This window comes from Aricia agestis, chromosome Z, assembly GCF_905147365.1.
Source record: "Aricia agestis chromosome Z, ilAriAges1.1, whole genome shotgun sequence".
NCBI lineage: Eukaryota > Metazoa > Arthropoda > Insecta > Lepidoptera > Lycaenidae > Aricia > Aricia agestis.
The window spans coordinates 27,239,441-27,264,804 of NC_056428.1; the positions used below are offsets into that span (position 1 = coordinate 27,239,441).

A 25,364-nucleotide genomic window follows, 5' to 3' on the forward strand; every position below is an offset into this window, starting at 1 on the left:
ATTACTTGTTGATTTTAGAATTCTATTAATATTGATTGCTATTAATAATTATCATCAATTTCATTATGTTTAAAATAAGCTTTTTACTATTATTAGAGGTATACTTTATAGTTAGAATAATAAGTAACTGTAAAAACAACGACCGTGTATGGCGTGAAGCCAATTTTGTATCCATATATATTATATCTCAGACACGTAATATTATTAAATTTGTTTTATTCATATTTACCGTTTTCCTGCTTTAAGAATAACATTGACTTAAAAGTCGATAGAGAATCAATATCTTTTGTATTCATAGAATTATTATTATGAGTTTTAAATATTTTACCCAGAGGTTGCAAGCAAGTTTTCGCGCCAAAATGCACATTATCGCGGGGGAATCGTACATTTTACCACTATAACACTACACTTGAGAGTCATTTGCTAGTGTTAAAAACGAAGAGTTTGCGTTATAATTAGTTACCTTCTGAAAATCAGTATGTTCATTGATATTTTTAATAAACGAAGAAATAATATTTTTTTATTAAGAAGTATTATTATTATAGAGGTATGTTCTTAGTTATTAATTCGCTAATAAGCTGACATACAAGTCTTCTTTAATTGCTAATAGATATATAATTTTGCATATAATATAGTATAATGTTGGACTTGTTTACGATGATAATGACACAAGATATGGGTATGTAATAGGGCTGCCTCGCGTCCAAAAAAATCTTAATAAACTTAGGCTTTACATTGTCTCATGAAATGCGATATCCTATAATAGAATTTTAACATTTGCAAGTGCAACAAATACTACACTAATCACTTTTACTTTAAGCAAGGCAATTTTGTGCATATAAGTAATTTCTTGGCGAGAGTTTCAAGTATTTTTAGGCATTATGTAGATGGTTTTGGGCTCGTAAAAGCGGCCTAAGTCTTATCCTTGAGAAACCAGAGACTTTGGAGTCTATGTTTTCTCTTTCTCTCCTAGGAAATTTGTCCTTGATTTAAAGTACCAACCCTACAGATATTAGCGACGCTAAGACACATTCAGTTATAAATGGTTATAATGATATGCTAGAATTCCATAAGTTTTTTCGAGTTTTTTGACCCGGATAACTGGAAGCGGTGTCGAAATGTGTTAATGGCGTCCCACTTACAACTTGTCCACTTGTTAGAAAGGTATTGAATTAAATTATCAACTTTTTAAAACTATTTGTCGTTTATAATGTCTAATTAATTTTAAGATGGACTAAGAAAACCATATTTAAATCTTCCGTGCTTCAAGCTATTCTTTTTTATTTTGAAAAAAAAAATACAAGTGTAATAAACAAAATGAAAATAATCTTCCCATTCGAAAACCTAAAAAAAATCCATTATATTAAATTTAGCATAAATGGTACTCAGTCAACTTTGTTTTTCTCATTCTAAGATATTTTCTCACCATAAGACATTTCCGTACAGCCTATATTAATATAAATCCAAACGCTTTCTCTGATAAACAATGAGTAGGGAAAGGCTGAGTTAACCGAACGAAATGTTAGTACAAAACTGGTTCCAATGCTTCAGAATGCAAGTAACTGGATAAAAAACATTCGCTTGAGACAAACCAGTCGCCTAGTGGAGGCACGTACGCACTTGGCGAGATCCGTTTAATGGCCGGGAACGCACTTGAGTGTCCTCCAGTGGACATCATGTTGTACATTATATTCACCCTTATATCATATATTAGTGATCGAAGCATTTTGGTGTTTTATTATAAACTTAAAACTAAACTGTGAGTTATCTTAGTGCGACGTTATATTCATTTTGTCTCCAAAATAACAGCTTATATTTTATAATAATAATTAGAGATCTGCTGCCTAGTCGGTAAAGCCGACTATCCGGCCACTTTTGTAGTCGGCCGCTAGTCGGCGAGTAGTCGGCAAAAAGTGCCGACTATCCGGCTTTTTATTATTTTAGTAGTACTTATTGAAATTACTTGCTAGTTGCTGGTAAATAAATATTTATATTTATGACATTAATTTATTGAATAAAAATTGTTACAGAACAACATATTATAATATTATTATCTTCTTTAATAAAATTTATTATTATTTAAAATATAAAAGATTTAGATTCATTCATTCGCAGGCTGCGTATGCTGCGCAATCCGCGAATCAGCAATAAACGAAGCGTTACGGAAACATCCGAAACCATGATCGATTTGGCCAACTAGTCAGCCGATTAGTCGGCGTCTTTGCAACCGACTTATCGGCTAGTCAGCTAGTTAGCCAAAGTCATGATCGGCACATCTCTAATAATAATCTTTTGCATTTCTTCTATGGTTATGTAAATATTTGATTGAAGTATGATTTGCCGACTGCGTTTGAATTTTGACATAACGCAACCAAATAACGTAGGTCCGCCTATGAATCAAGTTTTCCGATCATCGCCAGATACCTTAAGTACCGACTACCGAGTACCGACGTGTCGGTACGTCCATATTGTAGCTTGTCGCTTTGTGCGCGAGCTTGAAATGAGCGAAAGGAAATTTCAATAATTTTTCCGCTTTAATGACTTGATAATTATTGTCAGGAAACTTTTATCTTTTCAGTACCTAAATTGCCTTTAAAATATTTGCGCGGCGTATATAAAATAAATAGCATTTTACGTTTCATTGCCTAAAAGCTCGCTTTAGCCAAAACTACATATTAAATGTAAAGCTTCTATGACTCGTGTATCCAATCTTAGGCCATAGATAAATTATTATTTACGTATAGAAGTGGTGTCCCCAATCAGCATAACTGTTTATTCACGTGCCAAATTTAATCTTTAACATAAATAACTTAACAGCATGATATATACATAACTAGCTGTCCCGGTGAACTTCGTGTCACTTTAAAACCATCCCTGGACTTCTACGAATATTTTAAGACTAAAATCAGCCCAATCCGTTCAGCCGTTTTCGAGATTTAGCGCGACTAACACCTTTGAAAATCCATTTTTATATATAAGACTAGCTGTCCCGGTGAACTTCGTGTCACTTTAAAACCTCCCCTGGACTTCTACGAATATTTTAAGACTAAAATCAGCCCAATCCGTTTTCGAGTTTTAGCGCGACTAACACATTTGAAAATCCATTTTTATATATATAGATATCCATTTTTATATATAACAGGCAAATGGATATTGAATAACCTTTTAGAAATCAGCCTGAAGTTCTCGGCTGGTTCTTAAAATTCTCTTTTTTTATTATCTAAGGCGGAATACTCCTTTAGATATTAAGGGCCTGTTTCACCGCTTTCTGCAGATAAGGCTTTCCACCACTTAATTTGACAGATGGAGTATGGAAAATCTGTCAAATAACCCTATCGGGCATTATATTGATTTAAAACATTGAGGTTTCAAATCAATATAATTAATCACGGGCGTATATATAGCCCGTATTGTCGATTGCACAAGTAAGATAGAATATGGATAGTATTTGGGGGGTGGGGGGGGGGGGGGGGGGGTCGTGACCCCCAGGACCCCCCCCCCTTATATACGCCCATGTAATTAATATAATTATATTGATTAGTAAAGAAGTTACGGTCACATTATTGGAATTTGTTAAATGTCACTAGATTTAATGATTACTTAAGAGATGACGCCTGCAACTTGCGTCAAGATTTGTTTATCGCGCGGGAGCCGTACATTTTTCCGAGATAAAAAGTATCCTATGTCCTTTCCCAGGACTCAAAGTATCCCCATACCAAAATTTGGCAAAATCGATTCATCGGTTTCGGCGTAAAGAGGTAACAGACAGACACACTTTCACATTCATAATATTGGTATAATATATGGATTGAATATTTTGACTTAAGCCCCATTCTGTCAAAACTATGTGAAAAATGTTTTAGTGCGGCCGTTAGCCATAGGGTGTCTGGATTTTGGTAATAAAACTATATATTCGCGATATCATCAGCGGTTCGGAGGCAGCCAGCGCAACATTCACAAAACTATCACTCGTGTCATCGGTTCCAACTGTGTCGACCGGACACCAGATTTCTAAAGACCCACGCGTTACACAACCCGGCAAATTAAAACGCTGCCATCCGATACACGCATGTGGGTGGCTCGAAAACTTATAAAACAATATGTTACCAACAATATCGACCTCAAAAGTACCCAAAGTGTTCTCTGTACTTACTTATTTTTATCTAAAATCCATACTCCATACTAATAGTATAAATTCAAAAGTGTGTCTGTCCGTCACCAACTAACCAATTTTGCTAAAATAATGTATGGAGATACTCTGAGTTCTGGGAAAAGATATAGGATACTTTTTATCCCGGAAAAATGTATGGTTCCCGTGCGAATTTTGCACAACGGAGTTGCGACTTAGGCATCATCATTCATCTAGTAAGTTATAATACGACCAATTGAAATGTCCCGTGCTAACCGCGCTATAATGAAATACAGTTAAATTAATATGCAATAGACTATAGAGAATAAATCATATGTTATCTAGTATAGCCATTTCATCTAGTGTTTTATGTAAAGCTGTGATATTGTTAAACCAAAATTTTAGGACAAAACAACATAGATTTACACCTAGGCGTGAGATGAATCTACCTTGAAGATCTAGGTAACTTAGCGCCTTAATTATAAATGCGTGCTAAAATTAACATCTACTAGACCGAATTACAACTGAAGACTTACTTAACTGTACTTAAATAAAAATCGAAATTATGTATATAATTATTGTAATTAAATTATTGTATTACTTATTACAATGTATATCGACTTAAATTTACAGAAGTTATAAAAGTAAAGTAAACACATTATTCTCAACTTAAAGTTTCAACGAAGCCTTTACGAGTACAGACAGACAGAGCTAAGAGGAATTAAGTATAGAACAATGTAGAACAGACAAATATTTAAAACTACAGGGCCCTGTAAAGCCTTGCAAAGTTTACCTGCGTCTTCAAATATATCAAATAACGCCTGCGGTAAACGCACTCGACTTTGATGAAGTGTTCCAAAAAATCTATTGTTGTCCGAGGCAGGTAAAAATGTACCTCGCTTGAAAAAGTCTTCTCTCATCCCCGACTGTGCATTCTAACAAAAGATGATAAATTCTTGCTTAACGTTGGAGGAATTCCTAAAATTGCGAAAATGAAGACTAAGAAGATTATTATCGCTACATGCTAAAATAATTTAACCTGTTATGTAGTTTTAAAATTAGAATGGAATATTGAACTCAATATCTAAACTAAAATTAGAAACGACGTGGAGCCTCAAGGTGGCGGTTGTAGTGACCAAAATTCCACAAAACGGTAAATTGGACGCGACATCAACTCACACTGCACGTTACATACTCGCTTACGTTAATCATTTCGATCGCGAACAGAGTATAAAGCGGCATTGTAACGATTTTCATAGTTTAATCACAAATAGCGGTGTTACGTGTAGAGTAGTATAAGAAACTGGTATGGCCCGCCCACACGGCACCGCCTCTTCGTTAGACCCGCTTAGATTCTTGTATTATATTATAGTAGCATAATAATATAGTTTCTTTGTTTCTAACAATACGTCAAATAATATAGTTTCTTTGTTTCTAACAATACGTCAAATGTACCATACAATATTGTTTTGCTTACAGTTTCAATATCCTACGAGAAAATGTACTTTTCAATTAATACAAATTCTCTCAATCTTTTATACACTGACTCATAAATTTTCTTTTCTTTTTTCAGTTTGCATCGGGACCAATGGACGGATGTCAGTGCCTTCGAATCGTGACACCCACTATAGAAATCTACGCGACAGATTCACCAACTGCACTTACGTCGATGGAAACCTAGAACTGACGTGGCTTCAGAATGAAACGATGGACTTATCTTTCCTCCAGCACATACGGGAAGTGACCGGCTACGTACTTATCTCGCATGTCAAAGTGACGAACATCGTTCTACCCAATTTACAAATTATACGAGGTCGAACTCTCTTCAAACTGAATGTCAGGGAAGAGGAGTTTGCACTGTTGGTGACGATGTCATCCGCTTTCACACTAGAACTTCCAGCACTGCGGGACGTCTTGCGCGGAAGCGTTGGCATTTACAACAACTACAATTTATGCCATCTGAAAACAATAAATTGGGACGAAATAATAACGGGGGTGAATGCTACGTACGTCTACGTGTACGCCTTCCAAATCCAGGAGAGGGAATGTCCCCAGTGTCACCCGAGCTGCGAGGCTGGATGCTGGGGCGACGGACCTCACAATTGCCAGAAGTTCTCCAAAACAAATTGCAGCCCTCAATGTGCTCAGGGTCGATGCTTCGGCCCGAACCCGAGAGATTGTTGTAACACGTTCTGCGCCGGGGGCTGCACTGGACCGTTGCCGAGCCAATGCTTAGCCTGTCGAAACTTTTACGACGAAGGAACTTGTTCGCAAGAGTGTCCACCGATGCAGAAGTACAACCCGACGACGTACTCCTGGGAGCCGAATCCAGACGGAAAATATGCATACGGCGCCACGTGCGTGCGAAATTGCCCAGAGCATCTATTGAAGGATAACGGTGCATGTGTACGAAGTTGTCCACCGAACAAAACGGCCGTAAACGGAGAATGCATACCTTGCAATGTAACATGTCCTAAAACATGCCCGGCTGAGAAACCAATTCATGCTGGAAATATCGAGAGTTTTCGAGATTGTACCATAATTGATGGCTCGATAGAGATATTAGAAATGACCTTCACGGGTTTCCAGCAAGTCAATCCTGATTATTCTTTCGGTGAGCGTGTTTCGAAGATGGAACCGGATGCTCTAGAAGTGTTCAGCACAGTTCGTGAAGTGACCGGGTACCTGAACGTTCAAGCGCACCATCCGAACTTTACGAGCTTGTCCTATTTTCGCAATCTCGAAGTAATTGGAGGCCGGCAAGTCATCGAAAATCTTTTTGCGTCTTTGTACATTGTAAAAACTTCGTTGAAATCGCTCGGATTAAAATCGTTGAAGAAAGTTAATTCAGGAGCGATAGCGATTATGGAGAATAAGCAGCTGTGTTTTGCCGACAAAATAGCTTGGAACAAACTTGTGAAGTCGAAGGACCATAAACAGATAATACAGAAAAACGCAGATCTAAAGACATGTGGTGAGTTACAGCTAGCGTTCTTTACACGAGGATCCTCGGTTAGGTTAGATTAATAGAGCAATTGCAATTGTTTCTATTTTTTAAAGCCTGCGATTTGAAATATTTGAAATATTCATTTTTTTATAGCGAAAGCAATAATATATGACATCTGAATTATTACTAAAACTAACAAACTAACCAAGCTTTGCTCTCAGCGATTTTGTTTTTGATTCTTAGTCACATTTTCTTTAGAACCATGGGAGTAAAATATAATAATAATATCATCAAACTACTTTCTGGAGATTGCGATGCAAAAATTGATTCCAATGGTTCAAAAGATAACGTGGATGGAATATGTCTATTGCCTGCATTGTTAACAATGTCGTGTCATTCGTTTATCAACAGAAAATGCTAGCTTGGTGTGTGATCCTCAATGCTCATCAGACGGTTGCTGGGGTCCAGGTCCAGACCAATGTCTATCGTGCGAAAATTACAAGTTCGGAGAAATATGTATCCAGAACTGTTCTGTCCATCCTGGGTTAGTATTACACCAAATATTGCTTTGCGAATTTTTAAATTTACTGTTAATTAAATTTTAGTGACATTAAATATTGCATTTTTTCATTTTATATTTAGATGACGTAGGTCTAACTAAAGCTTATTTCTGTTTCCAGTTTATACAAGGCTGGACCGAAGACGTGCAAGCAGTGTCATTCCGAATGCCTGGATGGCTGCACAGGGCCGAGTAGAGCTAACTGCACTAAATGTAAACACGTTCGAGATGGTCCGTATTGTGTGACAGAATGTCCTGAAGCAAGATACGTATCAGAAAATGGCACTTGTGAGCCTTGTCACCAGAACTGCTTCAATGGCTGCACTGGCCCGGCAAATACTGTCGGAGAGGGAGGCTGCAACTCCTGTAGAAAAGCTATAATAAGTGTAGAAGCAACCGTCGAAAGCTGTTTAGGAGAATTCGAACTGTGTCCGGATGGATATTACAACGAGTGGGTTGGAAACGTCAAGCCCCTGGAAGGAAAAGTAAAAGTCGCTTGTCGAAAGTGTCACCCACTTTGTATCAAGTGCTCTGGTTTTGGAATACACAGACAAGTCTGTGAAGTCTGCAACGGCTTTATGAGAGGAGATCAGTGTCAAGACGAATGTCCAAGTGAATACTTCACCGATAAAGTAAACCGTGTTTGTACACCATGCCATCATGAATGTCGCGGTTGCACCGGCCCTGCCTCGACAGATTGTATAAAATGTAACGCCTTAAAAATATACTATCCCGACTCAAACTCAAAAACGTTTAACTGTACAGCAACATGCCCAGAAGATATGCCACACAAAATATACTTTGATGAGCTTTTACAGAATCCAATAGAAGAACCGTATTGTTCAGCTTTAGCAAGCAGTATTCCAAATATGGCCACGGCCAAAATTCCGACAGTCCTAGTTATAATACTAGTACTAGCATTCATTTTGATAGTAATTTTAGGAATAATTGGCTACGCGTGTCGCCAAAGAGCCAAAGCTAAGAAAGAAGCTGTAAAAATGACCATGGTTCTCACCGGTTGCGAAGACAATGAACCTCTCAGGCCGACTAACGTAAAACCGAATTTAGCAAAATTGCGAATAGTTAAAGAAGCTGAACTTCGAAGAGGTGGTATGCTTGGGTATGGTGCTTTCGGTAAAGTGTATAAAGGTGTGTGGGTACCTGAAGGAGAAAATGTGAAAATTCCGGTGGCAATCAAAGTTCTCAAAGAAGGAACTGGAGCTAACACCAGCAAGGAATTCCTTGAGGAAGCATACATAATGGCCAGCGTCGAGCATCCAAATCTTCTTCAACTCCTTGCTGTGTGTATGACTAACCAAATGATGCTAATTACGCAACTGATGCCACTGGGATGCTTATTAGATTACGTAAGGACACACAAGGAGAAAATTGGATCGAAAGCATTCTTAAATTGGTGCACTCAAATAGCCCGAGGTATGGCATACCTAGAAGAAAAGAGGCTCGTTCATAGAGATTTAGCTGCTCGAAATGTATTAGTACAGACACCAAATTGTGTCAAAATAACTGACTTCGGTTTGGCAAAACTATTAGATATTAATGAAGACGAGTACAAAGCTGCGGGTGGTAAGATGCCCATAAAGTGGTTAGCGTTGGAATGTGTTCAACATAGAATATTCACTCACAAAAGTGATGTATGGGCATTCGGTGTAACAATATGGGAGATATTGACCTATGGAAATAGGCCGTATGCTAATATTTCGGCCAGAAACGTTCCCGAACTCATTGAGAATGGATTAAAATTACCTCAGCCTAGTATATGTACACTAGACATTTATTGTGTGATGGTGTCTTGTTGGATGTTGGATGCTGATAGTAGACCAACGTTTAAACAGCTAGCTGATACGTTCGCTGAAATGGCGAGAGATCCTGGAAGATATCTCGTGATTCCTGGAGACAAGTTCATGAGACTGCCATCCTATTCTACACAGGTAAGATCGATATAAATAATAGGTATATTAACTTTTTTCAAAAATAATATTGTAAAGTGCTTTCTTAAGTCTTTACTTGTACCAAGTTAGAAGCCGGCCACATGAAGTTGCAGCAGATGACGTGCATAGCTGGGCATTAACTCGTTAATCTGTTAATCGTTAATTAACGAAGTTAACATTTTGATTAACGGATTAACTTTTAAGTTAACTTTTTGAAATATTAACGGACTCGTTGACTTCCGTTAATATGCAGAAGTCCGTTAATCGTTAATTCAATGCATACTATTTACCGCACGGCACCGAGGCGCGGCGCGGCGCGAAAACAGGTTCAGACGAAACAAAAACAATACTAGATACATTTTCAGGCGCATGCGAGTGAGAAGAGATTTGTTTCGTTTTATCATTCCATTACTCAGCGCCGGTGCTTATAGAGAGAGAGTGATTTGTTTATTGTTATTATAAATCATTTGCATGTTGATAAAAAAGAGTGCAGCATAATTTAGTTGGGTAGAATACAATAATTATAGAAGTATTTTGTTTTGTCCCTAACCTGTTAACTTCCAAAACCTTAAACCAACAGGTTTTGTATATACACTAACGCAATGATATCAGTTACAACAAGGTCATATTATTACACATATCGAGGCCATATTATTACAGATTAACGATCAACGTTAACTTGCGTTAATTCGTCCGAAATGTAACTCTTTAACGTTTAACGAAGCTAACATTTTTCTTAACGGATTAACAATTAACGAAGTTAACTATTTGATTAACGGTGCCCAGCTATGATGACGTGTCGTCGCGACACTAGTTTCTATGTATTTCTATGAATTCTTAGTGTTGCTAGCTTCATGTCGCTAGCTGCGGAGAGTATTTCATAGAAATACATACAAACCAGTAGTGTCGCTGCGACACGTCGTCTGCGGTTGCTTCATGTCGCCCGCTGCCAATCGGCACCTTAATTGATTTCAATAAATGACATTTTAAAATAAGCACATATTACATAACTAGGTTTCAATTTTTTGTTTCTAATTTCAGGATGAAAAGGAATTGATAAGAAACCTTTCATCGGCAATGGATGGTCCCGAACCATTAGTGGAAGCCGATGAATACCTGCAACCAAAGTTCAAAGCAATATCCCCGACTGCAACTACAAATTCAGGTTTAAATACTGGAGTAGACACACAAACTAATTCCTTAAAACCGTGTACTTCATCTTCGTGGGCTAACAACGTTAGCGCACCGGAAAATGCCGCGGGCGAGAATTCCAACCGACCGGAGACTTGGGATCAGGACCTTCTACGGTACAACAACTCTGCGAATCCCGATGACACAGAATTAAGACATTACTATAATAATGGTGTGTGTGCATCGGACAGTTCGAGTTCGAGATACTGTAGTGATCCTATGAAAACGAAGGACGGCATAGAAAACAAATTCGATAGCATGTCCAAGGTCAAAGAAGCTCAGGTAGGCAACCTAAAACTCAACTTGCCACTGGACGAGGACGACTATCTAATGCCGTCGCCGCAGCACAACCAGAATGCCTCCACATACATGGACTTAATAGGAGAAAATGGGGAGGGGCAGGAGATAAAAGACATTCGCTACAGCGGGTACGTGGCGTCGAAGAGATGCGTGGATAACCCTGAGTACTTGATGTCCGATCAGAGTATGCCGGCGCAAACGCTCGGCATACCGACCGAGCCTGTGCCATTGGAGTCCCTGTGCGTCAGCGAAGGCAGCGGCAGTGATTCCACTCCTAGACCAGGTCCCAGCAAATATTTGCCCCAGAAGTCGGTGGAAGAGGAGTCAATGTCTGACCACGAATACTATAACGACTTACAACGAGAACTTCAGCCTTTGCGTCGAAACGAAACGACGGTGTGAGTGTTAGTGGAGTTCTTTAGACTGATCTCTTACAAATGACTTTACTGCGCAGATGCGCCCCCGTGCCATTCAAAGATGGCTAGTGTTAGCTTGTTGACGAACATTAACTAAGTTTATTATAGTCAAGAACCAGTTTGTTATCTTCTACTTAATTATTTTTTGTAAAGAAAAATCTGTTACGACTTGTATAAAACTAGGAGACTTAAGATTTCCTTCACAAAGTATATTTATTAATGTAGGTTAAGAAATACTATGATTGTTTTTAAAGACATTACAAAATATAATTTTAATGTTAAACTGTGATATTTAGATGATAGTTACATTATGCGTTCAATTATAATATATCTACCTTCAATAGTTTCTTATTATCTAGTATTCTGTGTCATTATGTATTAGGTACGAGCACTAAGTTTACGGGATTCTTAACAAAACAATTTTTATTAATGACAATAATAGGAGTAGATATGTTATAAAATATTATTGCAGCTTAAATCAATGAACATAGGAACATTGCTCCGATTCATTTTCTGGTACGATTATTTCTTGCCAATTTGTCTAATCCATGTAAAGATCTTTTTGACTGATCTTGCCTCTGATCAATGTCGTTGATTTAATACAATGATTTTGTTATGATCCAGTGACTGTATTCAATACAGAATTAATTTAAGTCTGTAAATAAATTATCAAGCACAATAACGCTCAAAGTTATGAAATTCAAATAAACTTTATGATACCTTATTATAGAGTATCGACCAAGACCACGTCTGCCATTTGTATTGTAAATACTAGGAATTTAAGAGTATTTTATACCTAAGGGCATGTTAAATAAGTAGCTGCATTGCTGCAGCAATATATGTATGTGCCATTCCAAAATCAACCTGTAAATAGGGAATACGTACAAAATATTTTAAAGTATGTAACTATTATTTAATAAAATAAATTCTGAATCATTTTTATTTTATGAATTACTGTTTGGCTGACAAAATAGTCCACAAACCTTACTTACCCGTATAAACACATGCCCCTTTGAAAGTCGTCAAAAATATCGCATGCAAGTATGTATTGCAATGTAGATTGCAACAGATAAAATTAGCTAATGTTGCCAATATTTTTTTTATCAATAAAGTGTGTAAATAAATTAAGCATTAAAAAGCAATGAAAGAACTGAACGATATTATAAGTTTGACTTAATTATTTCATTATTTACCTTTCTTTTCTTTTTAGTTTTCAAATAAGTTTTAGCAAACTGACTTTTTGGTTGAAATGGGTATGCGGTATGCCTAATTTAATAATATCTATTGACGCTTCACACTACTTCAGTCTGGCCCTGTGTATATTTCTAAGTACCTACATGATACTTTTAAACGAGGAAACTGGAATTTGGAAATTACTTAACTAAAGTTGAAGTAGCATAAAAATCGTAAGACATATTTCAGAGTTTTAGATACAACATTAAATAAATATTATATACTTAATAAGAAAATTACAAACCGCATTTTATAGTTATACTAGTTTTTATGAAACGATATAATGCAACTTTTACCTACCGATATGCAAGCAATAAAGACACTAATGACAATGTACATTAGAACCACATTAGAACTAACAATATTTGTAATAAATGTAGATATAAATGTGATGGAATGATATAGGTATACTTACCTTAATAAATGCAAATAAAGTTATTTTATTATTTTTAAGTCGTGTTTGATTTATCCTTAGTCCTTAACTTCGAGGTCTGTTCATGTACCATCGAAGAAATATGATTCATAAATCATAGGCAGTTGACGGACCTACGTTTTGGTCGAAATATGTGATATAATATTATGTCAATTAAATGATCGTGATCTGTCGGCTGCCTATGAAATATGAATCAGCTTCTATGATAGTAGGTACCTATGTCTCCACTCTCCAGGCTGTAACAAAAATACAAAAACAAGACTCCCGTACAACTTTAATACATTTTTTTTGCACATTTTTGCTCGGTATGAATAATGGCAACAGAAAAACACGTCACGAAATAATCAGTGGTATTCCTACGTTCATATTAATACTAAGATTAAAATAAAATAAATATTTAATTGGGGCTCCCATATATAAAATTGCCATTTTATGGTACGGAACCCGGGTATACTACAGGGTATCGGGTAGCCAAATACAATAATTGCCAAAAGAACCTGGCTATTCAAAGCAGCATGCCAGCTGTAGAGCCAACGGGGGACTTCTCATCGGCTGCTGCTTTTTAGGGTTCCGTACCCAAAGGGTAAAAACGGGACCCTATTACTATGACTTCGTTGTCTGTCCGTCTGTCTGTCTGTCTGTCTGTATGTCTGTCTGTCTGTCTCCAGGCTGCAACTCAAGAACCGCTATAGCTAGACTTCTGAAATTTTCACAGATTATGTACGAGTATATCTGTTACCGCTATAACAACAAATACTAAAAATAAAATAAAGTTAATATTTAATATTAACTTTATTTTATATTTAGTATACAAGAAATACCCATACAAGAAACGTGATTTATTTGGCCTTTTTAGCTCGTAATCAATGATGGTAACAGCTAAGCACTTGAAATTTTCACAAAAAACTTAATTACATTGTTTAATAAATAATAATAAAATGAAATAAAAGTAAACATTTAAGGAGGGCTCTCATACAAAAAACACAATTTTTGTCTACTTTTGCTCTATACCGGAACGGAACCCTTCGTGCGCGAGTCCGACTCGCACTTGGCCGATTATTGCTTAAGGTACTACGGACTACTTTGGCTTAAGGTACTACGGACTACTTTGGCGCAACTATCGACTAAGGTCCGAAGTATAGTAATATAATTTTTAGGGTTCTGTACCCAAAGGGTATAAACGGGATCCTATTACTAAGACTTCGATGTCTGTCCCTTTGTCTCCAGGCTGTAACTCAAGAACGGTAATTTTCACAAATTATGTATTTCTGTTGCCGCTATAACAAAAAATACTAAAAACAAAATAAATTAAATATTTAAGGGGGGCTCCCATACAACAAACATGATTTTTCAAACATTTTTTGCTCGGTATCAATGATGACAACATATTAGCACTTACATATTTTGTCATCATGGAATTGATTTTATTTATACTTTAATAAATAATAATTATTTATTTTTTTAATTCTTTGTTTACTACAATCTGTCTCCTGAGTATGGGACATTCAGCAGTATTTTGGTTGGTGCTGTTGTTGGCGCGCTCGGTATGTGACCTGTGTCACATCCTCTTATATGGGTGGTTCTACAAAAATTGGGTAACTTTTAGGGATATTTTGTTTACTGTAGTTTTTATGATAAATTTAGACAGCTTTGGGTTTAAAAGATGGGTAATATAATGAATATATTGTTGCAAATCGGGACAGTCATTTTTAGAGTATTTTTTAAAATATTTCGATTTTTCTGAATTTGACTGCCAGAGTCCTGACGAAGGTGACACAGTACTGATATATAAAGCAAACATAGGTATTAGAAATATATGACATTTGTGGCATTTATTAAACGCTTATAAACTATAATTATATCACTTTAATTATTTTAATGTATCAAGTTCTTAGTAAGTTAAATATCGAAAAATATTTTGTGATAATGCGGGGAAAACACTATCACACCTTTATAAGAATTTTGACAATTGTAATTAACATTTTTTCTTACTTTTATGTACTTTTACTTAACAGTATACATTAATAATTAATATCAACAAACAACAGAATTAAAGTTTTCGTTTTTGTCCATCTGTCCGTCAGTACGTCCATCTGTCTATCTATTTGTCTGTCACCAGGCTGTCTCTCAAGAACAGCGATGGCTAGATAGTTTTTATTTACACAAATAAAGTATAATTGTGTTGCAGCTATAACGAAAATATAAAAATAATAACAAAATAAATATTTAAGAGGTCTCCCATACAAGAAACTTGATTTTTGTGCCCTTTTTTGCTCGATGTCAATAATGCAACCAGGTACTTTTATATACTCTAGAAATACTCAATTTTGTTCTTACTTTAATAATAAGCAATAAAATTATAACAACATAAATATTTAAGGGGTCTCCTATACAAATAATATACTTTTTTGTCCTTTTAACTCAATGTCAATAATGGCACCAGGTGGGCAATTGAAATGTTCACAAAATACTTTTTTTTTTCTTCTTTAATAGTAGATACTTAATAAAAATAAAATAAACACTTAAAGGGAGCTCTCATACGAAAATAGCCATTTTATGGCACGAGGGCTTCGTGCTGGAGACTGACTCGCACTTGACCTATTTTTTTTAAGTTAACCGTTTGCTTTCGAGGTTTCTTTAACATTTTTTTCTTTGCCCTTTATCCTTTTCTTAAGTACATTTTGTAATCTATGTTTTTCTTTGCTAATTCAGCTTATTTGAAGAGGTAGTTTGATTCTCGACAAGAAAGTCTTTTCAGCTTCTCTTTTCTTATTTAATATACTATCCTTCGGTCAAATCTGTCTTTTGTGGTAGGCGACATTATGTTTTACACTAAAATAAATAAACAAATGGTTAACACACCTTAATTGTTGTGATAAAAGGTATATATTATGTCTATGGATAAAAGTGATCTTAAAGAAAAAAACATCGGTACTCTGGCAACATGTCAGTCCGTTGGCACGATTTCAGGCAAAGGACTGATGATTTCGACATAAATTTAAGGTTATAATTAAAATTAATGTTTCTTTCCGTATTTTCTAATATCGATATATTAAATTTTTACTAATCATAGTAAACAGTATAGAAATCAAAATAAAATTAAGATTTATAAGGAATTAACGACTTACCCACAGTACTGAGATTTTGACTGGCCCTGCGCAAGATTATGTCATATCCGACGAGCTAGCACTCATACTGTAATAGTGGCAAAGAAATGCTGCAGTTCTTAGCTGACAATATTACCAACTAAACATAATTAATAGGTATTTGACCATGTATACGTGTTTTTTTGTGAAAATGTTCGCATTTGAAAGTTACACAAAGGACTGACGAATGAAACCTATGACAAAGTTTCCTGTCTTTTTTAAATACATTCACACACATACATATACAGTCCTGAAACTCGTTATTACGTTCATTAAAGATTGTAATTGTATATCGAGTTTTCTGAAATTAATCGTAGAATCTGATGTACAGTCTCTTAAATGAACGTTTTTGGGTTTGTGACAGGCCAAAGAACTGACGTTTTGAGCATACTCTTATAATTTTATACAATTTCTAATTAAATTACGTACCTGAAATTGAGTGACCAATTAAAGGAGATTACATACTTTTAAAATTAAGTATAAAATCCTTAAAATATAATGTGATTTAATATTATATTGAATGGTGACAGCGAGTTACCCACTTTTTGTAGAATCACCCATATAAATAATAATAAAATTTAAATAAAATTATTAATTAAGAGGAGCTCCCATACAAAAAACACATTTTTTACTATTTTTGCTCTATAATGGTACGGAATCCCGAAACCCTACGTGCGCGAGTCCAACTCGCACTTGGGCGATTTTTATTTAGATCTCACGCAACACTAGCGTCTTTGGTTGCAAATCCCCACGCGGTAGCCCCTTACGTTAATGCTTCATAAAAGTACAAAAGCTGATAGAATTATTTCCAAATCAACTTATAGTTATAACTAGAAAAAGTGGGGCTTTCTTTAGAGTCCGACAGTCAGGCAACATATTTTGTTTCTCATACCTGAAAAAACGTTGTAGCGGACCAAAGAGTTGGAGGCTGAACCAAGGGCGGATCCAGCTTTGGCGCCAGGGGGTCATCATCGATCCCGAGTCATGCGTTTGCCGTCAAACAAAGTATTAGGTAGGTATATTAAATTAATTAAATATTGAAATTTGAAAGTACATAAGTAAGTACTTAAATAAAATCTTAAAAATATATAAAATCAGTATGTTTAACAATTTTACTTAGTGGTTCACTTAAGACCTGGACTCAGCCCAGGGGGAGGGGGGGGGGGGGGGGCATAACCCCCATGACCCCTCCCCCCCCTGGATTCGCCCTTGGGCTGAACATACTTGTTACCAGGGCCAAACCGAGACTTGTTACGATTGTTAAAGTATGAACACTAACAGAATATAGTCTCAAGAAGGCCAAAAACAACAGATTGACAGATGACAGCTGGTCCGACAAGGCTTTAAATGAACGTGGGCGGGGTCGCTGCTGGTAAAGGAGAACTGTCAAAAATGGCGTTTTTGTATGATGATGTTAGTTCCTTTTTCCGCCACGTTTATTTAAAGCCTTGTCGAGCTCAAGGTTATCGTTAAATATGGCGTCCATTATTGACTTTAACCAAAAATTTGACATTTTGCATTATAGTTAAAGTTACAGTTATAGCTGTTAAAGTAATTTGGTCCAACCCACCCGAAATATTTGAAATAACGAATATAAACATATAATACTTGAGTAACTCATACATACTAAAAATAAAAGCAAGATACATTTTATTCAATAAAATTTATTCATCTTTATAAATTCAAATATCTTAATTATAATTAAAATTTAAAATACATATAAAATACCATATTTGGACAGATTTCGTTACGTTTACGAGATTCCAGTAAAATACTTAATAATAATAAATTATAATTCTAAAAAGAATTCAAAAATAGCATTGATGACAATATTATCTAAATAAAATAATATTATATAAGTTTTAAAATTAACATTTGGCATGTTAAATGCAAAAAACTGAGCAATGCCTTAAAATCTTAAATAAGTATCATTAAGTAAATATAACAACACTATTATGCCAAGAAAAAATCCAGACAATCATTTGCCTGACTTAAGAGTCCGGGTGCCATCGCTATTCTCATACAAACGTAATACCAAGATAATTTCCCATACGAGAATATTTACCATATTCGAGTTATTATTCAGCTTAAGATAGTAGATAATTACCTAGGTTCCTGTACAAAAATTCACTGCAAAATATTTGCATACAAAAAAAATATCAACGATTACAATTTTGTATGTAAATATTTTAATCGTTCATATTTTTGTATGTAAATATTTTGCAGTGAATATATACCATCGAGGAAGTTGATTCCTTGCAATTGACAGACCAATGTTATTTGGTCGAATATGTCAATTCAATGTTAATTGTGATCTGTCAGCTGGGTTTGACTTAACGGAACCTAACTTCTTAGGTTCCCGATTTGTATAGGAATCAACTTCTCTGATAATACATACTTACCAAAAATATGAACGATTACAATATTTACATACAACATTGTAATAGTTCATATTTTTTGGTATGTAAATATTTTGCAGTGAAATAATTACTATTTTAAGCTGAATAATAACTCAAATATGGTAAATATTCTCGTATAGGAAAATTATCTTGGTATTACGTTTGTATGAGAACTGCGATGGCACCCGGACTCTTCAATTATTTTTATATGCATTCAAGTGACAGATAAAATAAGCTCATAAACTTATATCTTAGCAATAATCATTTAGTTGAAAGCTAACTAACTTATATAATATTAGCTAAAAGCTAAGAAGTTTAGAAAAATATAGAATTTATTAACCAGAACTTGCAAATTGCCAATGTAGACTTGTACGATGTCTTTGCACGTAAGTGTTGTGTAAGTTTTCTAAATAATCCTTATAATAGCTAGATGTTATAAATAAATACAGAATAGTAAATAGCAAGAATAAGTCGCGTTGACTGAAGAACAGCGTCAATAGTCATAAAAGAAAGCTTGGTAAAAAAATCTATAAGAGTTGTGTAAAAGGTCCAGATTAGACGTAATAATGAAATATCATCAGAAGTGTATAATATGTAAAATATTAGTAGTGTATGTATGTACTATGTATGTATGTAAGGGTGATATGACATAGGTTATAGGTATATGCAATTCTTGAGCAATTTATCCTGAGACTCTGGCGCAGTTACAATCACACTCACCTTAAGGATTTCAACATTTCTTTGGCAGTCAAAAGTACGGTGGCATAGTAATTACACAGTTACACAAGAAATGCTAAAAATACATTCGCTCTGCTAATAATCTACAAGCTATTAAGACAACTTATCTCTACCAAAATTACACTAAAATATGGAATGGTTTCAGTGCAACCACATTTTAAAATCGTATAAAAATAAATAAACTACATTAAGCTTATACGAAATAGAAAGAAATGGAAGCGATATTTTCATCACCGACTTTAATGACTTGATAAATATAATTATTACCCACTATTAAAAAGAACTACAATAATTTGAGAAGAAAAAACTGGAATTTAAAATTAAAGAAAAAGTATAAGTACACGATTTTGACTATTCAAAGTTAATTTGAGTCATTGAATCAATATCAACCTTATTTCTGTATCTGTTGAACTGCATGATGCATCTAGTAAGCAACTTTATGAATCGTCAAATGCGAGTTCTGATTATGAATTTTTTAGGAGTTAAGTCTTTTCAATAGCGTTCTCAATTGGTTATTTTTGGCCAATCAAAATCGCCAGTGAATTTTTAAACTCCAGTCACAAACCCTTAGAAACAGATAATTAAAGTTCAATATGATCACTCTTGGAGTCAGTATTGTCCTTCTTGTTTCTTCTGTTTCTCCTGTGTTTACTGTTGGACAGTATCTCGTATGCCTGCTGTATCTCCATGAACTTTTCTTGGGCGGCTCTCCTCAGGTTTTGGTCTTTTACCTTATCTGGATGATTTTCGCGGGACAGTCGACGCCATGTTGAAGTGATTTCTTGTTGCGTAGCTTCGGGGCCGAGGCCGAGGACCTAAAGAAGAATATTATCAGTATGGACATAACTAACCCCTCTATCAATGAAAAAATTTACAGAAAGGATTCAAAGTTCGCAGTCTTTATGGGTTTTTAAATTATAGTACTAGAGCTCATTATGTGACATAATACTCAACTTTGCAAAATTATGCACGATAAAACAGATTTGCGTTCCAATTAAACACTTCGGTTTTTTTTCTCTCATGTGTGTGTTTTCAGAGGGCAGATCTTGTATAGTTATTAGTTGTGTTTATATTTTTATAAGCAAGGGGTTCATGAATAAGGATGTTGGATATTATTCATGTCCAAGCAATGGTTTCGATTAGACATGTCGGCGTTGTTACAAACGTGGTTTCGTTATATTAAGGCCACGTCATATTTTTATTTAATATAAGCATACAAAAAGTAATAAAAATATTTCATGCTCAATTCTCAGATAAGAAACGCAATGTAGGTGACAGAAAATATTCACATGTGTGCTTTTAGTAGTAAAATTACTTTAATTGACACCTTCCTATGTAGCTATTTTATACAGACAGTTTCCTATGAGCACAAAATCGTATAGTTTTTAGCTCTATGCTTAAAGTATTTCCGAATCCAATTTGGAGATAGTTCAACTGCTTCAGTTATTAACCTTAAACAGACATACAGACGCATTTATAAGTATAGATACTAACACAAATATAAATACTAACTCACGTATATGAAGAAAACTGCGGGAACCGTACATTTTCGCACAAGATAAGTAGCCTATGTTCTTCCTCGTAGTCTACTCTATATGTAAGTTAAATTACTTAAAAATCGGTCTAGTAGTTCGTGAGGTTAGAGCATTCAAACAAACTTTTTAAGTTTAAATGTTATTAAGGAATAAAGATACCGTCGGTGGCCAAATTATTAACTTCAGCCTTCTGGTGATGAAGAGGAGTTTGCAAAATTCGCAGGTATTGGTCTTGATGCATTGTTACTTCAACTAAATGTAGTCGACCATTCCCCTTAGAGCTACTCTCGCCCCATATCGCAACCGACGAAGGAGGTTTCACTCGTTCAACAACACAGCTTTCATAAAAGTTTTCAAGTCCCCTGCGGTAAACAAACTGGGAATAACAGTCCTAGTAAATCAATTGGGTCATATTGAGGTGACGCCTTTAACCTCATAATTAAAAAAAATGCAATTAAAATCACTTGTTTTCCTCCTTCCAGTATTCCTCTATCCAATCTTTATGCGTTTTAGCAAACGCCAATCGTTTAGCATGCATTGTCTGGGTAAACTTTGGTTTTTCAAAGAGGGGCAAAAACTGAAATCACTCACACTGAGTATAATAATTTGGCCACCCACTGTATATAAAGCGTAACACTCACCCGGAAAGCGTTTTGTTCGCCATGAGGGTCAGAGAGCTCGATAATCTGCTTCCACACTTCGTACCAGCCGTGGTGTTGAGCATATTGGTAGGTGTCGATCAGACACTGCTTTACATCCAACCACCTGATGAAGAACGATGCTGGTTCAAAGTATATTTGGTATTTGGATTATGATGGCTTGAAAGACCAGGCCAAAAATAAGAAATATGGCAGTTTATGAAGGCAACTGACTTTTAGGCCATATTTATACTTACCAAGGACTTGTAAAGAAGTGATGTAGGGCTTCGTAGATTGGTACCTCGTCACCTTCACTGTCTGTGATTGTACCATGGAAATACAGGTAACTACACCACAGGGACAAGTACAGGCAAGCACAGAGACCTAATACTGCTATGCGTCTGAAAATAAATAATATACATTCCTAAATCTTAATATATATATTTCTTGTGTGCGTGTGTATGTGACTGAACTCCTCCTAAACGACTGGACCAATTTTGATGAAATTTTTTGTGTGTGTTCGTGGAGATTCGAGAATGGTTTAGATTTACAGTTTGGTCTACTGGAAAATGTTTTTTCAATTAATTTCTTATTTATAAGGAGTTGTTGATTTTGGAATGTTTTACATTAGATCCGGCGGACGGCGCTATCATCGCATTCAATATTATTCTATTTCAATTTTAGTTTGTCCTGACAGATGGTGCTACGATTAATTTGAAAAAAATTTTGTTATTCAATTCATGTGCTGATTAAAATATTAAATAAATAACACATAGGCTACAATTTTAACCGACTTTCAAAATGGGGGAGGTGTTATGTTCGTTTTCTTATATTCAACGATTACTCCGCCGTTTGTTAACCGATTTTCAAAATTTTTCTTTTGGTATATAGGGTATCATCCCAATTTGGTATTATATTCAGAAAAGTGGTGATCTGATGAAGGATCCATAAGTAATCGAGGGAACTCCTCAAAACTTATAGGGAAACATATGGTGACTTCGGTTTCGTGAGAAGTATTCTAAGCATATGCTACCAACAAGTAAGATTTTGCACCGAGATATACCTGGTATACCGTGGTTCGGAAGGTGCTGAGAGAATTCCTGATTCTTTATAGATACAAGTTTGGGAGTTTCGGCGTTGTTTTAAGAACAGAAAGCATATGCTACTATGCAAATTACATTCTTCATCATCATCATCATCACTACCATATTGAATACCATTTCATAGTCTTTTAGATCGAGACTCGAGTTTGTCAAGCGATAATTTAAAAAAATCTATATCTACCTAATATTATAAACCTGAAGAGTATGTTTGCTTGAACGCGTCAATCTCAGAAACTACAGGTCCGATTTAAAAACTTATCTCAGTGTTAGATAGATCATTTATCGAGTAAGACTCATCATTTATCGAGAAGGTTATATTATATTATCACTCTAAGACTAATACGACAGAAGAAACTCAGGAAAATGTAGGAAAAACGGGGGAAATATTTTTTATGGGAAAATGTACCTACGGATTCTGTAAAATTTCTAATTTACGCGGGCGAAGCCGCGCGGGACATCTAGTATCATATAAAATTTAATGTATTACCTAAAGGCTACTGTAAACTTCTTTGGATGAATAGATACTGTAATATGTAGTATGGAACTTCTAAGTTTTGTGTATGTGTATGTAAAGTGCCTTGTACTACTTGGCCAAAGAATACAGACTTTAGAACAGGTAATTACTTGACAACATGCTGGTGTTTTCGAGGAGTTCTTCTCCACTCCTTGGAGAAGCTATCAAAGACCAATGCAGCAGCCAGCACCATGATAGTAAACCAGATGCTCTCGTCGTAGATGTAGTAGCGGACAGGGTAGGCGGCATAAGCTGCTAGCAGAGGCCACTTCAAACCTCCTTGCTCGCGTCCGATGTTGCCGACCGTCCATACACCTGAAGAATATGATAAATTGAATACTAAATAACAAAATACTAACCAGATGAAACAAGGCAACATCATTGTACCAGTAAAGTCTCTATATATTAACAACATACTGTAGCACATTCCACTACAAATAACAAGACTTCATTAAAAGTAAAAAATATAATATGAAAATATACTTTATCATTATTTTTATTTCATTTCCCATCATATTGTGTGTATGTGGCACTTTTATCGAGGTTTAGTTGTGATATCACCATATATGTATCAAATCACACACATTATACACCATTATTATGATGATGTCACACTTATCTTTAATGTACTTACCAAGTGCAGCTACAAAAGGTATCAGGTAATTCAGATACTTCAAATTTAGTCCCCACACTTCATCACCAGGCACGGCAACCATCATCATCTGACCCCAGGAGTAACCGACCATCAGCATCCCAGTGAAACGGTTCATTGAGAATGGTGGCTATAAGTAAACAATGGCTATTAATTTAACTATAAAGATATATAATAAATAAAATAAAAATATAAAATGTATTAATGCAATACAAAAAGCAATGGTGAAGATCACTTGCACCTGTCAGGGTTAAAGTAACAAAGGTTAATCTCTTTCAATTGTTATATTTATGATAAGCCGAGATATTACATTCACAAACAATAATTAATAAAACTGACAGAACAAGTATGCATAAGGATATACAATATGCTATGGTTAGATGATATAGTATCATTATGCAAAAAAGACAAAAAGTCTGCTGTGATGGGATGGAAAGAATGAAATGTTAGAAATATTGTAAAATAAAATGAAACATAATATGTGCATGGTAATGGATGTAAATGTGGTAATACATCATCAATTTTAAAGTAATATTAAGGATAAATAATATTTCCTATGCAATGTATAAAGCTATTGACATGATTTATTTTTAAATAAAAAGTGTAAAACTATTATAATAGTGAGAGTATGATATGCCACACATGCTACTGCAATATCCAAATCACAGCAAAATAATAAAATTTACCTTTTACCAAAAAATCCATAATCCTTTCAAGGAAAGTTGTATCATAAAGAAGAAACAAATGTTAAGAACTAGAAAAAAAAGAATTGTTAGAAACAATTTATAGTAGAACCCAAATAAATATACATATATACATAGATAGAATATATTTCGTTGCTACGCGTATTTCCCATTTTTGTTATAAAAATAGCTGTTTTTAGTCATAACTAGGACAAAATGTAAATAAAGTATTCTGACCCACTTTACGATACAATACGATACAATATTATTATGAAAAATTTACCTTCCTGTTTTGACTCATCCTCTTGACTAGCTCTTGAATATGTTGTGGATCGTCGTTGGCATCTCTTACGTAGCGAGGAATCCGGAATATCTCCCCCAGCCAACCAATACCAAACCCACCAAGAGTAGACCACCAAACAAATGCCTGTCTGTCTCTTCGTAAATAGAAATGGTGTAGTCCAAAAATACCACCGAATAGCCAACACAAATAAGCAATAAATACAGATTTCTTAGCAGGCATTCTGCCTACTTTAGCACTCATCATAGAAATTGATGTGTAGTCAAAATTAGAAATTGCCCTATTTAAGAAATTCCACATTTAATATGGGTTTATAATAAAATGTTATTGTGATACAAATTATACCACAAGCCCAAGTTTGCAAAATAGGGTTTTCTTTAGTTTTCAAGGAATTTACTAGCGCAAAATATCTTTAAAAATTTCTTCAAACTTTATGTTGTGTACCAAAAATTTAAATTGATGCCAACTGACATTGACGTCTGACGTAAGTGACACGAC

The 25,364-nt window shown here is 35.1% G+C and overlaps 2 protein-coding genes across 5 annotated transcripts in view; one reads left to right on the forward strand and one right to left on the reverse strand.

Moving 5' to 3' along the window:
* LOC121738399 (epidermal growth factor receptor) overlaps positions 1–23,220 on the forward strand; it is a 126,237-nt gene extending 103,017 nt beyond the window's left edge. For 2 of the 3 annotated variants that reach the window (XM_042130419.1, XM_042130418.1), the window contains exons 2-5: positions 5,703–7,103; positions 7,488–7,620; positions 7,757–9,584; positions 10,626–13,175. In XM_042130419.1, coding sequence (XP_041986353.1) covers positions 5,703–7,103; positions 7,488–7,620; positions 7,757–9,584; positions 10,626–11,477 — 4,214 coding nt within the window. In that variant the 3' untranslated portion in view covers positions 11,478–13,175. Of the gene's footprint in view, positions 1–5,702; positions 7,104–7,487; positions 7,621–7,756; positions 9,607–10,625; positions 13,176–23,209 lie in introns of those variants that run through there. The other variant, XM_042130420.1, reaches the window with a different exon arrangement.
* Positions 9,604–25,309, reverse strand: LOC121738402 (dnaJ homolog subfamily C member 22). Of its 2 annotated transcripts, XM_042130429.1 has the most exons (7): positions 24,849–25,309; positions 23,865–24,012; positions 23,341–23,545; positions 21,871–22,014; positions 21,617–21,740; positions 20,007–20,255; positions 9,604–9,619 (listed from the first exon to the last, which is right to left on the reverse strand). In XM_042130429.1, exons 1-6 carry the CDS (start codon positions 25,164–25,166, stop codon positions 20,022–20,024), a joined length of 1,173 nt encoding a protein of 390 aa, XP_041986363.1. In that variant the 5' UTR covers positions 25,167–25,309; the 3' UTR covers positions 9,604–9,619; positions 20,007–20,021. The 2 variants fall into 2 exon arrangements, with proteins under 2 accessions (XP_041986363.1, XP_041986362.1); XM_042130428.1 differs by lacking the exon at positions 9,604–9,619 and having other exon boundaries at positions 18,869–20,255.
* Positions 25,310–25,364: the final 55 nt, after the last annotated feature.

Coding starts and splice junctions, on each gene's coding strand:
- LOC121738402 (XM_042130429.1), bottom strand. CDS start 25,166: ATGTGGAATTTCTTAAATAGGGCAATTTCTAATTTTGACTACACATCA. Junction 23,546..23,864: donor ACCTTTTGTAGCTGCACTTG/GTAAGTACATTA, acceptor CATATTCTTCAG/GTGTATGGACGGTCGGCAAC. Junction 22,015..23,340: donor AAACACCAGCATGTTGTCAA/GTAATTACCTGT, acceptor ATTTATTTTCAG/ACGCATAGCAGTATTAGGTC.